Here is a 17,661-nt window from a genome sequence, read left to right on the forward strand (position 1 = left end):
AGAGCTCAAAAGGATTCCGAGAGGAGCAAGGCTTTTGGGGTGATGAAGGGTGCCACCGGTCCGAGGTCGAAGGGGACGGGCGGGTCAAGAGGGAGGGCCTGTGAATCTGAGAGCGACAGCTCCAGGGAAGCTGGGAACCCAAGCGTAAAACTACCCAGTGACTGTCTGACAGCTTAGAGGCCGATAAACAGAGCCATGCTAGCCACTGCTAATGAACAAACACAAAGAGATGTGAATTACCGGCTGCAATAAACATTCCTATTGAAATATTTCAAATGTTTTGAATGGGGTCATGTTGAACTCGATTTTCTGCTTGCAAAGTTTTGTATCTTTCACATCAAAAGGAGGAACAGTCTCATGTTACTAAAACCGACAGTTCCTGTGCACGTTAATCCCTATGACCGCAAACGATACACACGGGGGACACGTTACCTTGATGGCTAGGAAGTTGAGTCCACTCTCATTGGCCAGAGCCTTGGCAATCATGGTTTTTGAGCACCCAGGGGGTCCGTAGAGGAGGACTCCCTTGGGAGGCTGGATGCCCATGCGGGAAAAGGCCTCGGGGTGCCTCAGGGGCCAGTCCACGGCCTGCTTCAGTTTCAACTTCACGTCGCCCATTCCACCGATGTCCGACCATTGTACCTGTGAAGCAGCGACAAGACCGCGATGTGTATTGATTGGTATTCCTTTTAGAACAAATTCCAGAACGTGATGACCATAAGACTACAGAACAAGTTTAGAGTTAGAAAGAGAAGAATAAAGCTTCTCGAGAAAGCTTCTGCTCAAGAAGGCCTCATGAGTTCCTCAGGAGACGAAGCCTTCCGGGATGCTAGGGGACCTGAGGTCCCCATGTGGCAGGACTGACAGGGCCTCAAATTCCGGTACGGAAACATCAGCACCCATCCTGCCCAGCAGGACTGCACAGCCACAGCAGGTGCAGATTACGTACACCCCCACAATGCCAGAGAAGTTGCCTACCACAGACAGACAGGAAACCTATAGCTCAGACCTAATAAAAGTCTATCTGGGAAAAGCTAGTCAGGACACTTTGACAGGGGAAATGTGGAGGTGGGGGGGGTGGAGGAACTCCCACAAGCACAGACTTGAGAAACAGCAGGGGAATCCGACAAGTCTAATAGGGGAGGCACAGTCCTGATAACAGCAAGGGAGAGGGCACCCGCTGTGAGTGATCGTTTTGATGGACGAACCCCAGCACTCTGCCCGACACATAAAACCCAGAAAGGGTACCACCACAACCGTCTACATTCATTTAAACATGGCTACGACTTCCCCTCCCCCCATCTCTGCAACACAGTGACCCGTCGCAGGCCATCGGGGGGGGGGCATCTTGAGTGCAAAGAGTGCCTTGCGGAAACCTGGCGTGCAGCCACGCGCTGTAAATACCACACGGCGAACGCGGAGCGGCAGACTGCCGGCGACTGGCGCTGCCGGTACCTGCTCGCTGTAAATCCGTCAGCCTACAGGAACAGCCCAAACAGGTGTGCAGATGTGCTGCAGAAAGAAGCACCAAGCTGCACACATCTGCATTTCTACTGGGCGGGGGCTTAGGGGCCAAAGATCAAACAAAGGATTATGGCTCCTCTGTCAAAACTACAGACTGAAGGAAAAGGGGCCACAGCACAAGTCACACCTCACAGTCCCTGTTTTTCAATGACAAGATGTGGACTTTTTAAACCAGAGAGGATCCAAGAGCCCCCGAGGATGGAAAAAAAATGCAGGCATCCATAAGAGCACCTGACAAAAGTATCAAAAGGTCCACTTCCTGAGGCTTGTCCAGCTTCATTAGCCCTAAACAAATGGTTCAGAAATAAATGTCTCGCTCTCGTGTGGATATACGCCAGGTGTCTTTTGCAGCTGACCCATCAGCTGGGTTCAGCCCCTGAAGATTCCTGAATGCCAGGCTTTGATTGGTCGAGTGCCATGCTCTGTATTTTCATGCATCTGTGTGTTGATATCTATTGTGCTGTGTTAAATAAAGGAGATGAAAGCATAGAAACAAAGAAAGAACAGTCCTTTGATGTAAATGGTAGCTTAACCGCCTCCATATACACATGCACAGTTGATATTTTAGGTACCCAAACTACTTAAAAGCTTTCAAAAAGCAACTAAATAAACAAAACTACCTCTACTTTTTGATTACACCAGCCATCTGAATAATAGGCAAGAACCATCTCCTTCCCTGGCACAAACCCAACACACACCCTGGGCACGTCGATGGCAACTTCTCTCATGGCGCTCGGCTTCACCACTGACATAGCCAGCTGGAGGTCCTCCAGGGTGATGGTCACCACATCCATCGCATGATCATCCAGCAGATGGGGGTTGGCGCCCAGCACCCGACGCAGAGCAAGCATACCTGGGACAGAAGGAAGGCATCACCCAGAGCAGAGATTGGCATTATACACGGTCTTGGTCTGCCAAACCAACACGCACCACTACTTAAAATAAGTTAAGTTATTTGCTACCCAGATGGTTACCAGCATCAAAGAAAACCCTATAATTAAATAAGCTATTTATCATTCGTTCAAGACATAAATGAAGATATGACGACCTCATCTAGAGAATTAAAACCAACCCGTCGAAAAAAATATTGCTCCGGGGTTATGGGAAAAAGAGCTGACCCTGTCACTCTCACATGCAGTACTCAGTAAAAATATTGCAAATGTGCTGGTTTTGTAACAAAAATGATTACTTAATTCATTTGTTTATGAAAAAATATATATCACATTAGAAACAACCAGAAATTTTTAAAGTAAAACATAAATTTCAAGTACTAATAAATTGAAACCCAAATTATAGTTCTAAAAGAGCTGTTCTGACTGGAAAAGTTAACTGGATGCTTTTTAATTAGTAACACCTGTGCAATAACATAAAACACCAAATATTTGTGTTTAGTATCCCTTTGGGAGCCAATGACTACAATTGGATGGAATTAATAGTAAAATGGCAAGAAGGGAACGGAATGAGTCACTCAAACAAATTATGACACTTAAAAAGAAAAAGTCTGCAAGACGTGTAGATACGTTAAACATTGCTTGTCAATGGACTTTTGTTATGAAAGCAGTAAATATGTGACATCATTACAGAATTAAGCAAGACTTTCTGTGAGCAATGTATATCGTTGCTGACCGTTGCCTGTGTCCCTTTTTTGATAATTGTGATTTTTTATTTTTACTATAGATGGAATACGCCCATCCTCCTCTGTCTACCGATAGGCTCTGACATTTAATTGACCAATGAAATGTTGTTTTATGAAGTCCATTTAACTATTCTATTTAATTAGTGTTTATGTTAGTACTAGTTAACATTTGTATTCGTGTTAGTTGTTTGAATGGATTACTTTATATCACTATTTTTAACAAGGCTGATAGCTAAATAACTCACATCACTGTTAATTGTGAATAAAAAGCTAGATGACTTTGTATCTTCTTGACAACAACATATTTGCCTTACTGACTACAATCCATGTAAGTCCATGTAAAACCTTAAACCGTTCACTGACAGCTCTGTAAAGAAAGGTTTCTATTAATGGTACCAAGGGCGTCTCATGACATTGCTATATATTTACTTTGTAATGGATATGAAATAATGGATTTTGGCAAATGCATATTTTTCATCGTACAGCAACGTTGTGTGTATGTGCGCATGTCTCAAGAAAGAGTTAAATGGGATACACAAAAACAAAATAATCCCAAGGTACCTATAGTCGTACAAATAAACCGTTTCATTTAATTTCAAACATCAATTCAGGCTTTATCGTACCGACGCTGTCCCAGGTGGTAGACTAGAGCTTAAGAGACCTCCTTCATAGGCCCGTGGCGCACTGTGTGTGTAGCAGAGCAATCATCGTCTGTGCGGAGTCTGCTCTGACTCACGCAGTTTCAGCACTGACTCGTGAGTTGTGACGGATCCTGCCCGTCTAAAAGATGCAGAAATCCAGCTTAACCTACACACTACGCAGAGAGACAAAGACCAAATCTCTCCTCGTCGTCTTTTGTCCTCTGTATATAATTATCCACCACATGAAAGAATAGTAATCTGAAAAAAAAAATCAATCCAGTTTGCCAAAGAGCCGCCCCAACCTGCTCCGACGGAGGCAATTAACGCTAATTCACGGACGATTTCCGTTTTGTTAAACGCCTGGCATGACTGCTAATGCTTGTCCTTTGTCAGGAGAGATTTGCGAGTCCAGCAAAGGATTTATAATGACAGATCAATGCTTATTATTAATTCTGTAGTTGTTGTGGGCCTTGTCACAAAAGGAAATTTACTCCATCATTCACTGGTCCTGTTTATAAGCACTAAACACCAAAGAAATACAGGTAAGTATTTCAGGATGTGGGTTCCCCCTCTGGGCTTGAGCGAATAAAAACTGACAGAACTGTCCTTAAGCATCGCGCAACCCACTGAGCACTGTCTACACTACAGTAATGTGCTCAGAATTGGGACAATGCATGCAGAACATTCCGAGACAGACAGGGTTCATTTCCTCTCAGAAACAGATTAACATAAAAAAAACAGAATCCTGCTAAACTTAGTTAAATAAGGTAGATGCTTAAGAAGTACGTAAATTACCAGCAGGTTTATCGCAATCGAGAACGAGAACCTCTGCTCCATCCCACCCCTACCATTGCCCAGATCTGCAACCTTTCATGCCCCAATCTTGGCACTGGGGCACAATTCCCCTCCCACCTCCCCAGTTTCCAAGACAAAATGCACATAATGCCCCCCACGCTTCCCTCAGATGGCCAGGCGGAGGCAGACAGGAGGGATTTACCGTCAGACAAAGCTGCATCCTGTTTATATTTTCAGAGGATCCAAGCGAGACTTTCAACAACACAATTAATGGCGTGGCCAAGGCGCGAGGTCAGCGTGTTCCAGCTGGGGGGCTCCCCGCGTCCCTGGAGCCCCATGTGGCTGTGCCTCGCAGCCGGATGAGACGGCCATCGCTTTGAATCAATGCCCCGGGGCAGCACAGAAACATCTGCTATGATCCTTGTCAAAGTGGCCAAACCATATCAGCGTTACAACTCCCGGCCTGAGGCTTGGAAACCGTTTCCTCGGCACGGTCTGCATGAACCGTGGACCATCCCACAAATAGGTGTCACGACGTGGACTGAGGAAAAATACCGTGAGATTTATGGCCCACTCGTAACACAGAAAAGATGGACAGGGGCGAAATGCACAGTTGTGTGTGCACATATGAACATGTTTGTCTGATGGAGTCAGAGCACAGTTGGGCTGAGTGTTTCGCCACATGCTGAACAAAGCCCCGCTGGGGGAGGTCGAACAGAGATCAATGCTATGAGCTAACCCTACTATGCTTGAAACCCCAGCAACGAGAAACAGCTTTGTTTCCCCATTTACGACAAAGTTGAGGGGAACAACAACAACAACCATAGCAAACTATCCCAAAAGAGAAATACAATTCTCATGATATATGGACTCATGATAAATTTGTTAAGTTTCCCTCTGGGGATTGATGTTAAGTTATGTTATGTAGACGTTTTACACAATGTTGCCAAAAGAGAGTTACTAAAATGGTGTCTTCACCTAAGGGAGTTAAAAGAATGAGAACATACAACATGTTTTGGTGTTGATTTTAGCGATGTTCCTTCATTAACCACGGCATGAAAAGGTCACCAGATTGCTGACCTGGGCTGTTTCGTGAAAAGCTGTAGCTGTAGCTGTTGAAGTAACAAGGCTAATAAGACCACAATGAAACACATAAACTGTAAAAATGATACTGTACTGGGGGGTAGGTAGGTAAGTTGGGGCCTTATCAGACTCCAGATCTTAGTGCCCAGGACTGAGGCCAGGGAACAAAGGTCCCAAATATGTGTGTGTGTTATATATAAAAAAAATATATATATATAATAAAAAAAAACCACAACCTGAGATAGTTGTGCAACGGTCATACATCATGAAGACTCTTGTACTTTAAAGTCTCCCTTCAATGTCAATGTCAAGACTGGTCCATGACAGTACCTGGGATTTCAGTGGCTGGTACCTCACAGATTTCAGAATGCCAAACTCCTGCACAGACACAATGTGCAATGAATGGTTTCCTTCCACAACTGATCAGAGGTTTCACTGCAAAATTACCAGTGTCAAGTATACCAATCCCAGACCAATGTGAGTATGCAGCCTCACCAGAAGATCATGGAGACCCAGAAGATTGCAGGACGCACCGAGGTCAGGACGCGCAGAACTTCTCTGGCCCAATCTATCCAACTTGGAGAGCACATGTGGTTTAGTTAATAAAACATCCGCTGCATTGTTTAGCGCAAAAGGGGGGGGGGATAAAAAGTCAAAACATGAAAACCAAAACCGTATGTGGATTCTTGCTCCCCCACCCCATTTTCGTTCCCTTGAATGTTTTGAATTCGCCAACAATCTGGAGGGAATCGAGGCTGGAGGCCCTCTCCTCGAGAGCACCAGTTTGAAAACTCAGCGCTACAAAGCATTCGCAGGTCTAAAGAGTTAAATGCCAAGGCATACTTTTAATGATTAGGAAATTATTCAAGAGGGGGTAAGAACAGCCTGGAACCAGCCATTTTGTGGTCTTTGGCCACGCATGTTCTTAATTATGACGTCCCGAAATAGCATCCCTTGGGCAGTGAGCACACACCAGAGGGTCATCCCCAGCAAACCGCTGTCATCATGGCCAAGAGAACGGAAAGCAAAACGCTTCAAAGATGTCAAAAAAGCATTTTGAGGGAAAGCCTACACTCGTCCTGAGAGTTCCAAAGCAAACATGCTAGAGGTAGGCTCGCACTGGAAAGTGCAGACTTGCCGCTCGTCTGCTCATCACAGGCAGCCGGGGCAGCAGCCACGTTCCCCGAAATGTGCGCTGAGGAGCCCTCAGCACGTCTCCCAGCTGCCTGAGGAACCAGAGACGATTCCTCACCCCTCCCCGTTATTCCTCTGACCCTGAATACAACCCCAATTTTAATGTAAACATTTACAGTAAGGACATCTGTCTCTAAGCAGAAAAAAACAGATCCAAGAATAAGCATTTACTGGGGAAAAAAAACAATTCCTATCAACGGAAAGACGTGAACTATCTGAGGGATCGGTCTGAAGCCACCTGCAAGAGGGCGCGGCAGGACAGGGGCCTAAAAGCGGTCACAACCAAGGCAGGAAAAAACAAAAACACCGCGTACCCTAGACCTCCCGGCAGAACATCTAAAAGACGCGGTACCCCCCCCCCCCCCCCCCCGGGCACTGTGCCATCACGAAACCTAAATATACATTTAAAAAAATTAAAAAAATAAAAAAAGGAAAGAAAAATAAATAAGTGGCTGCCTTCACCGCGCGGCGTGCTTCCGGTCGGCTCGCGGCACCTGTATTTATAACAACCGACAAGTGTTACTGCGCACTGACGCGCGTGGCCGAGCGCACGCGCTGCCACCGGGCGAGCCGCGCGGGCAGAAGGCGAACATTTCCGGATTTTATAAACACGTGGGCTGAAGTGAACCTCGCGCGCCGCTCCGCCAATATTTATGTTGGTCGGAACCGAAATGTCACACAAAGCCTTAGAAGGCAAAGAGGGCTGGTGGAAACCACTATATAAGGAAGGCAGCCTTTCTAAACATCATCTAGCATTTAGCTGTGTTTATGTCGTTCACGTCTTTACTTCGGGATTTATATCAAATACTGCGTTGCGGTTCGTTTTTCATTAATTTATTTAAACATTTCATTGCAGTATGAAATTCAGAAACTGTTTCCCCCCAGTAACATCGTACTCCTTCAATTAGATAAATTAAGCCGGGACACAGACGATATGGTGATATCGATTCATTCTTTTCGTTTTTGATAACCAAAGAAAATCACTCAGTCGGACACAAGCAAACGTGAAAGATAACACGCATATATTTTAATAATAAAAAAAAAAAACTTTTAGTAAAAATAAGCTTTTGTTCAAAAAAATAAATGCACAAAATACAGAAGCGATGTGATGACGGGAGGGCCGGTTAATTTGATCGCTGCGTGATTAAAACATACAAGCAGCGGTCTTTCTGCACACACCCCCTGCGTTTCTTCCCTGGCTGTTTAGGAATATCCGCAACAGTGTACACAGCCAGGCTGCACGCTCATTCATACTGTTTGGACAGAAGGAGTGATTCATTTACCCCAAAAGACGCCAAAATCATCCATCCACAAGTTCACCGTTGAAAGAGGAACCAAAACCAAATCAACAAGAGACAAACAAGACGAGCGCTGCGCGGAAACAAGTCCATCCATCCATCCATTTTCTGAAACCACTTAACCCCAACTGGGGTCGCGAAGGGGGGTGACGACCGGAGCCTATCCCGGGAACAATGGGCGCAGGCGGGAACCAACCCCGTGCAGTCGCTAACACACCACAGGGCAAACACACACACACACACACAACTACAGGGCCAATTGAGACTCACCAATCAACCTATCCTGCAAGCTTTTGGACCGTGGGAGAAAACCGGATTCCCCGGCGAAAACCCACGCAAACACGAACTCCACACAGAAAGGAGCCAGGACCGAACCCAGGACCTTCCTGCTATGAGGCAGCAGCGCTAACCACTGCGTCACTACGCCGCCTGGAAACAAGTCCAGTGCAGAAAATGGATATTAAAAAAAAAAACTGGAATCATTTATGACTCGTTGCTGAACCGTTTTTTGACATATCATCATAAAACCACAGAAAAGGCCATAGTTATACACCAAATTCAAGCAGTACCAAGAGTCTCCACAAGAGGTCATAATTTAGACAATCATTTACCGATTTGAAGAGAGTACAGTAAGCCAAGGCAACGTTTTTCAAAATATTATATGTCTAAAGGCTGTTTTGGTTTGGCTATTAATATTCAAAACCTATACTGCCATAAATAGTAGAGACACATATCGCAGTGGAGATCCTGGTATTACTGTGGTCCTTCTCCAAGTAAATGTGGACCTTCAGCGTGCATTTCTGCAGCCACCATGGTCACTTTGAGTCTATCTTGGCGGCCGTCTTGCTTTGTTTGGGGAGTGGCACGCCCCCGCAAGCTTAGTGGGGCATAAAAATAGAGAGGGGGATTTGCATGGATGTGGTGAGGAGATAAATTAAGCTGGGTACTATTGTGAGGGGAGAAGGATGTGGAGCTGGCTCAATCTTGAGAGTAAGCAGCTGGACAAGGTCACGCAACATGAAGCAGTGCTTCCAAACGCCCCAGGAAGGGAGGGGGGTGCTGGGCATGTTCCTTTTGCTGGTCATTGTTACCTGAAGAAGGGAAACAACTGCAGCCCCTTGTAATGTAAGGTTTTTTGTTTTTTTTTTTGAAAATACATCTTTCCTCCTGACATGTTAAGAGGAAAAAATACTGATAATGCTAGACTGGACTGGTCCTGAAGCCCAGTAGGCTGCAAAGCCAGAAAGCAGGGAGACCTTAAAAGGAACCTACAGACTTTCCGGAAGCATCACTCTTTCGCTACCACAGTTTCTCATTCTGAATCGTAATTCGCATTTCCGAATTTGCACCTTAGCCATCTATTCATACGGTGGTCCACGGTGGGTTTACGGTATTATTCGTTATGCCCCGTGTGTTGTCTTATATTGTTTATACTACTTTGTGTGAATTGGACTGCTGGTAAAATTTTGTTGAACGTACAATGACAATGGAAGGATCTGAATCTTAATCTGAACCTTTAAATCAATTTTGGTGATGTTTACTTGCTAGATATATAGTCTAGGTGAAGTTCAGCTCCTTGTTTTAAGTTGGTCTGTCGAACATGTTAAGTTTCCATGTTTCGGGCCCCTCGTATGGTCTCAGTTAATAATCACACAACTGAAACCCTTAGTGACTGGTCTGGTTGGTCTGAACTGACTGCAGGACATGGTTCTGAGTATGTGCCACATGAAGGCAGAGGCTTGGGCCGGCCGAAGCAGACCTACTGCTAGACACAGGAACCCCATCATTGAGTCATGGGCAATTCCAGGGGAGGCCAATTAAAGCTATCTGTTACAGCTAGACCATTTACCATCGAGGTTCAAGCCATCTAACCAAAAAAAAACGGATATGGGATAGACATGCTCCGCTCATCTGCGAGGGTTATCATCTTTTGGACTCGTGCTCAGATCATGTATGTCTTGGTCTGTCGCTCTACCGGGAGTGAGAGCGAAAAGCCGTTTTTGAAAAAACACCGCAGAGGAGTCAAGCCTCCATGCAGGCGGTAAATCAGACTGCCGGCCGGCACGCGTCCACTCAAGCCCAGCTGGTAATGCAATAGGCCCGGTCGCCAGGACCACCCAGGGTCCTCCGGCAAGAGTGCCGGAAGGAACATTCCTGGGACGTACCGGCGGGCCCGTCTCTTCAACGTGCAGCAACAGACTGCGCGATTCCTCCCCTCCAAGGGCTGCAGTGTTCTGATGCCAAAGAAACCATGGAAGGTAACAGGCTCTGAAGTAGCCGAAGCAGCTCCAGAAAGGGCTCTTAATGGGATCATACGGAACATTTTATTCGGAACATATAAAAAAGACAAATATCAGAGAGGACCTAAACCAGGGGTGGAAAATCTACTAGTATCCTGTCCAGGGTGTTCCCCTGAGACCGACTCCAGGCTCAGTGCACTCCCGTTATGGAAAAGGGATGCATGAATGGGATATAGGAGCCATGAAGAGGGATGCATAAATGTGATAGAGGAGCTATGAAGAGGGATGCATAAATGGAATACAGGAGCTATGAAGAGGGATGCATAAATGGGATAGAGGAGCTACGAAGAGGGATGCATAAATGGAATACAGGAGCTATGAAGAGGGATGCATAAATGGGATAGAGGAGCTACGAAGAGGGATGCATAAATGGAATACAAGAGCTATGAAGAGGGATGCATAAATGTGATAGAGGAGCTACAAAGACGGATGCATGAATAAGATACAGGAGCTATGAAGAGGGATGCAATAATGGGATAGAGGAGCTACAAAGTGGGATGCATGAATGGGATGCAGGAGCTATGAAAGAGGGATGCATGAATGGACAAAATGCTCCATCTGCCTCACTTGTAACTCTGTCCCAGTTCTGGTGGGCTGCAGGTTCAGTCAGCTTCCAGTCCTGTATTTACCTACTTAAGTAGCGATTGATGCATCTAGCCTTCTGTACCGGTACGGAGCTCATTAGCAGTTCCATAACACTCACCTGCCTCCTTGCAGACGGCGGCCAGGTCCGCCCCCACGTAGCCATGAGCGGCATCAGCCAGCGCAGTCAGCTCTTCCTCAGTTAGCCGGCACGGCACACAGCTCAGCTGCTTCCGCAGAATGTCTGCCCTCCCAGCCGACCCAGGCACCCCCACCTCCAGCTCCTTGTCGAAGCGACCGGGCCTCCTCAGGGCAGGGTCCAGGGCGTGTGGACGGTTGGTAGCCCCCAGGACCAGCAGCTGCCCATTATGGTCCTCCTGAAAGGGAGGGGGGGGGGGGGAGATAAGTTAGTACTTTCACACTGAAGTTCTGGAACCTGGTCCCAGTTTACAAGTCTTGACCTGGAACTTTTGTAGCTCCAGACCACTCTGGTGTGTTCGTTCACACGCACAACAGGAACAGGAACCTTCATGATAAATAAGCATGGTAGACACAAAAGGTTCGTAGGTTAAACTTCACACACAATTTCATCTGAAACTTAGAGCTGAGCACCAGTAAAAAATTTTCAATATCAGTACCAGAACAGAACCTTGATTTTGATAACAGTTCCTGAACAATACTTTTTAAAAAGTTTTTAAATCAATTTCAACAACAACAATCCATTAAACATTACAGCACTAATCTTTTATTTGAAAAAGGCGTTTTGTTAGTTATTGGTTAGTTACTGTGGGGATCAATCTCGATCATAATGGGAAACAGACCTTTTTACCAGGGCTATCAATTTTTACCAAAGGTTTGGAGTAAGATTACATCTGTTAGGGACGCAGCGTGTGTCACGGTCTTTGCACGACACTTCAGAGCCCTGCCTACTGCATTCCTCATATCCAGATAAACAAATCTGGCCAGCAGATCAATCTTTCATTATCCACAGAATAAAAAAACGATGTAACGTTATCCCGCTAACAAGCGCTGGCACATTTCACCGCCAGCTTTGGCTGGAGACGCAGGCAAACATGAGGGGCATACAAGTCGCACTGGTGCGCCTAGTTCTAAAATTTAGTCGCAATGTCTCCAAAATGTCGCAAAATGCAACTAAATGGTGGCAGCCTGGAACCCTGTGGAGCCACACTTTTGATTCCTTAGGCATTTTTTACGCCACGCAACAAACAAAAACAAGAACACACATGTGAATCAGTTCACAAGTTTGTCTCTGGGCATACATTTTTCCTCCAGCCTATATGACATATCTGTGTCATGTCACACGATACAGCCAATCACCAGCGACTTTAGATCTTTACATAAGTGTGCTGTATGCTTATTAGCGCCTAGACACTGTTGCCTTGTCCACACGTACACGGGTTTATTTTAAAACAGAGTTTTTCCTCCTCCATTTAAAAAAAAATCCCAGTCCACACGAACATTGTCTTCTAAAAAATTTGCGTCCACATGAAACCGCTAAAATGCGCTGTCAAAAGCATGCCAAAACAACAGGCGGCCAATCAGAAGCCTAATTGCCAGTCCTGTTAATTTGAAAACCATGGTGCACATTCCGACGCCTGTGTTGATCAATATAATGCGAGAGTGACTCAACATTTATCTATACACATGTAAGGAGTCCTGTCAGCAAGGTTAGCACAAGCACTATTCCGGCTAAGTCCGCCATTGCTCAAACTCGCCTAATGTATACAGCAAACAGCGCACGCTCTGACGTTAAAGTGGAGAACGGCACACAATCTGACGTTTCGAGCCAAAAACTCTGTTTTCCCTGTCTACATGTCGACGCTGAAAACGGAGTTTCTTAAAATCTTCACCCTGGATGGAGTTTTGCAAAAGCTCCGTTTTCAGTGACCCGAGACACCGTTTACGTGTGGACGAAAGCCCAAGACGTATAGAAAAAGGTACGTTTTAAAATATACCCGTGTACGTGTGGACAAGGCATGAGATTTACTGCTTGGGCATCGGAATTTAGCACCGAAAGAAAAGTAATTTTTCAATCCTGGATAAGACTGCAGTGTTTCGGTTGGTACCACAAAAGTACCAAAGTTCGGTGTCCAGCTACCCCAAAATGATGGAGGAGGAACAAACCGCTTTGTTAGTTATTGAGGGGATCGATCTCAATCAAAATGGGAGAGTCTTTCATATTTTACTTGTATGACCCACGACATAATCATGATTCTTAAGTCTGGCCAACAGAGCAATTTTTTCATTTTCCACAGAATACAAAAATAATAACGTTATCCCGCTAATAAGTGCTGGCAAGATATCAGAAAAAAGTATATTGGTTGGCGATCAATTTTTCCGATGCAAAAATATGAAGATGCGAGTCAAAAATATATGAATTCATGCATTAAATGTAATTTTGGTACAAAATAATTCCATCTACTCAATAGATCATTTGCTCCACTACATCTCCTTTCCTGCACTTCCTGCACTAACTTTAAAGTTAGCGGCGGTGCTTGTGTCAACCAATCAGCAAGTTGTTGCTCTAAGCGTCCGACCAGTAGTTTGCGTCCAAATGAAAAGTATCTAATCTGGAATATGTAAGAAAGGGTTCTGGAACTGCCTCCGAGGAACTACTATCAGGCCAAGTTCCTGCTGTGTGAACACAATAAAAGTCCCTGGTTCTGGAAAAAAGTTTTGGTTCCGGTGAAGTGAAAGCACCTAGTGACACAGTAGCAGCTGGTTACATATAGCCCGTATATACCACACAAAGCTGGGATAATGCCACATTTCACTTAATAACTGATTCCCAAAATAACTAATTAAGATCAAGGCAAAGGCTCTAAATGAAAGTACTTCATGTTTGAATACAACTGAGGCTTGCCCTATGACATGGGAGTGAAAGTGAATCTCAAACGAAACCACCCCAAACCCTGCCTGATTACTGCTACCAGGACAACCGGATCCATACTCTGGGTATGGAAGGCGGTGTGTCCCTAAGCCTCTATGCCTGTGATCAGAAGGTCACCGGTTCAAGCCCCGGCCTCGGCAGAAGTGTCACATGTCCATGGGCCCCTGAGCGATGGGGCGCTGCATGGTGTGGCTGACCCTGCACTGAGACCCCCCCCCCACAAGCTTGCACTCACCTGTATGTATCTCTGTGTCTCATGAGAGCAAGATGCAGTTGGCAAATAAAAAAGTTAATACTGATACCACATTAATTATTATTTTAACTATTATTATTAACTATTTAACTATTATTTTCTATTCAATATACCCTATTCACAGAGGGTACGTATAGCGTGTGAACAAAGCAGGGCATTGCTGGGGCTGCATGCGGAGCTCGACCTCTGAGGTTGCAGTCACAGACATAAATTACCCCCAACCCCCATCTTCCCCAACCCTCAGTCCAAGCCCAGGGAGACAGTGCAGCCAAAGTGGGGATAAATTATGGCGTGCACTGGAATTCATACCAGGAAGTCCATTCGCCAAATTCCGAGGAAAAATGTGATGTGCCAACACCACGAGCCCACTGGGCTGGAGAACAGATGAACAGGGGGGCTGCCCCCCCCCCCCCATCAAGCGCAGGTTATTTACATGAGATTCCAAGCCGGTGTCCAGCCTGAGCCAGTTTGGCAGGTCACGACTTGATGGGCTTAACAGGTGAGATCCATCTGAATGTCTCCTGCTAAGCGGAGCCCTACCTTCTCCTCGAGCCGAGTTCACCGGCTGACTAGGGCCACGTCAGGACACAAGAGAGAAGGAGGCCTGAAATCTATACAAGAAGTGCTGTGAGATGGACAGAAAGACTGCTATTTAAAAGGGCCATCAGTCTACAACTGATTAAACCATCAGTCAGTCATGATGGCAGGTCTATAGGGGCCATCTTGTGTCTGATAATTCGGTACTGCAACTATACTAAAGGAAAAAGGCACAACATGTCATACTAGGCTTGCATAAGGCCTGCAAAGCTGTAAATTCGCATATTAGGGATTTTTTTTACAGATATTTCGTCACGTCTTTTTACTCTACTACAGTGTGGAGCTCTGCATGTGACTGGGATGTGCGCTTCGGGATGGCAGAAGGGGTCCCTCCCCCCCTTACTCACTGAGCCAATCCCATCCATGAGGGTGAGGAGCGAAGCCACCACACGCTTCTCCACCTCGTTCTGGGCCCCCTCCCGCTTCGGAAACAGCGCGTCCAGTTCGTCGATGAAGATGATCGCCGGCCGCCTGTCCATTAGGACGTCAGGAAGGTTAGAACATGGTGCGACATGGTTCATTGGAATAAAAGCAAGCTCCTCTTCGGGACTTTCAGAGCTTTCATCCGCTCCGACATTCTGTACCATTCCTGGACTTCCAGTCAATATAGACAGTTAAAGGCAAACTGTTGGAACCAGCGGACCTCGTCCGTTCTAGATGATATTCCGTTATAAGCGAGTCCACTATAATGGGATTTTACTGTATGTCAATGGTATTGATTTGGATGGTGAGAACTTAATAGCAAACACCTTTGCGTACTGTGTACTGCTCTGCTTTTATTCCCTGAATTAAACTTAAGAACATGCAGAAAAAATTATCTATACCACAAGTGTGTCTGCTGGGGTGTGGCATGAGTAAATGGTGTCCTGTAGTTGTGTTCTGGGCATACAGCAACTCTGGATATAACGGACTTTGGATATAACGGACTGTTTTTCCAGGTCCCTTGAAGTCCGTTATAACAGGATTTTACTGTACATGCCCTCACATCAGAAAGGATTCGCTGAGTGACAGGTTGACTGAAGCAAACCAACCATACGAAAGGTGTAAACTAGGGGTGAGCAGTCTTATCCACAAAGGGCCGGTGTGTATGCTGGTTTTCCCTGCAACTCCCTAATTAAATCACTCATTAGAGGACTGATTGGCTGAAGAATCCTCACACCGGGGTTTGAACAGCTGAGCTACAGGTTACCCCAAATACCTGCATACACACCGGCCCTTTGCGGATGAGATCGGCCACTTCTGGTGTAAAATCATTAAGAGCCGATTTCACCTTCTTACCTCTGAGAGGCTTCTGCAAAGATCTGTCTCAGCCTTGCCTCCGTTTCTCCATAATACCTGTAAAAATAATATAAACTATAACTATACACATCATCTGCACTGAGCACATTGTTTTAATTATGCATTTCCTTTATGTTGTTGATTTTCTTGATTGTCTTTGTTCGTTTTGAAGGACACCTTTAATTAATTCCTAGTTTATACAAGTATTTACCAATGCATAAATGATTCCGATTCCAATTCTGAAATCCGTACGCAATCACGGCTAAACGCTCCAGTCTGATTAGGCGGACATCTAGGAAGTTCACCTACATTTTAAATTTCCAGCCGGCCAATGGTGCGTAAATCCTTATACTGTATTACCGCCAATATTTTAAGTTAATCACGTTGGCAACAGTCATACAGCGATCGAAGGATGAAGCGATTTAATACATAAAGAACAGCTGGCAGAGTGTTAACATACTTGCTCATGATTTCAGGACCATTGATTACAGTCATGTGAGCTCCGACCTCATTGGCTATCGCTCTTCCAATCATGGTCTTTCCTGTCCCAGGAGGGCCATACAGCAGTACACCCCTGGGTGGGGGAATTCCTGTGGAAAAAAATAACATGTGCTTGTGCTACAAACGTTGAAAAACACATAAATCAAGGCAGATTTACTTCCGCTATGCATAATTTAAAAGAATCAAACAACTACCTCAAAATCAGTCTCAGATATAGAATTTGAAAGTGTGTACCATAACTCTTGAACAGTTCTGGATGTTTCAACGGAAGCTCGATTGCCTCCCTGATGATGTCCAACTGATTGCTGAGGCCCCCGATCATGCTGTAGGTGACCTTAGGAGCCTCACTGGTATCTTCCTCGCTCTGTCCAGGCTGCTTTGTGAACCTGATCTTGGTCAGTGTGGAAATGAAGTAAAATGTGTCATGACTCTCTCGACCACCAGGGGGCACCTCACATGGTCGATCACCCTCTGCTTGTTCTGTGGGTGAGGCTGGCACAGGCAGGGAACTATCAGACGAGTTGGCGTTGTCATATGTATCCAGGGAGGGGGACTGAGGCTTGCTGGGCGTGCTGAAGATAGGGCCCGGATCCGCATCCTCAATGTTCAGACTGCTCAGCTGCAATGACACATCTGTAGCATCAGGGTCAAGAGCCAGACTTTCTGAGCACAGCGGCTCGCTTTCTGGCCCACAAGGAGGAGCCCCCTCCAGGGTAACCCCATCCACCCCGGTCAGTGCATCCACCCTCAGACTGCATGGTCGCCCAAAGAAGTAGAGGGACAGAAGATTTCCTGGAAGAATGATTTTCCCGTCTGAAAGACAACAGCATCAAAGACGCAATTCAGAAGCAATTAGTCAATTTGCGTGCCTAAATGAGATGCCACAAGTTACAGTGTATATAGCATTAAAGAAAAAGAAAAAAATTGTAACTTTATATAGAACATTAAGCCTCACCTACAGACCGCAGAACAAAGTCTGAAAACTCTTCTAAATCGAGGGTGTCAATATTTTGCCTGTAAGAAAAAAAAGGTCTTACTTATTTCATATTTTTATATATATATATATAT

At 45.5% G+C, this 17,661-nt stretch overlaps 1 protein-coding gene across 1 annotated transcript in view; it reads right to left on the bottom strand.

Moving 5' to 3' along the window:
* The window catches only part of afg2a (AFG2 AAA ATPase homolog A), an 84,060-nt gene that overhangs the window by 63,892 nt on the left and 2,507 nt on the right, over positions 1 to 17,661 (bottom strand). The window contains exons 4-11 of the mRNA XM_023795939.2: positions 17,549 to 17,607; positions 16,828 to 17,406; positions 16,553 to 16,682; positions 16,093 to 16,149; positions 15,162 to 15,285; positions 11,175 to 11,430; positions 2,223 to 2,377; positions 433 to 642 (exon numbers count right to left, since the gene is read on the bottom strand). Of these exons, the coding sequence (XP_023651707.2) occupies positions 433 to 642; positions 2,223 to 2,377; positions 11,175 to 11,430; positions 15,162 to 15,285; positions 16,093 to 16,149; positions 16,553 to 16,682; positions 16,828 to 17,406; positions 17,549 to 17,607 (1,570 nt within the window). The remainder of the gene's footprint in view (positions 1 to 432; positions 643 to 2,222; positions 2,378 to 11,174; positions 11,431 to 15,161; positions 15,286 to 16,092; positions 16,150 to 16,552; positions 16,683 to 16,827; positions 17,407 to 17,548; positions 17,608 to 17,661) is intronic.

The sequence above is a fragment of the Paramormyrops kingsleyae genome, chromosome 12, assembly GCF_048594095.1.
Source record: "Paramormyrops kingsleyae isolate MSU_618 chromosome 12, PKINGS_0.4, whole genome shotgun sequence".
Lineage (NCBI taxonomy): Eukaryota > Metazoa > Chordata > Actinopteri > Osteoglossiformes > Mormyridae > Paramormyrops > Paramormyrops kingsleyae.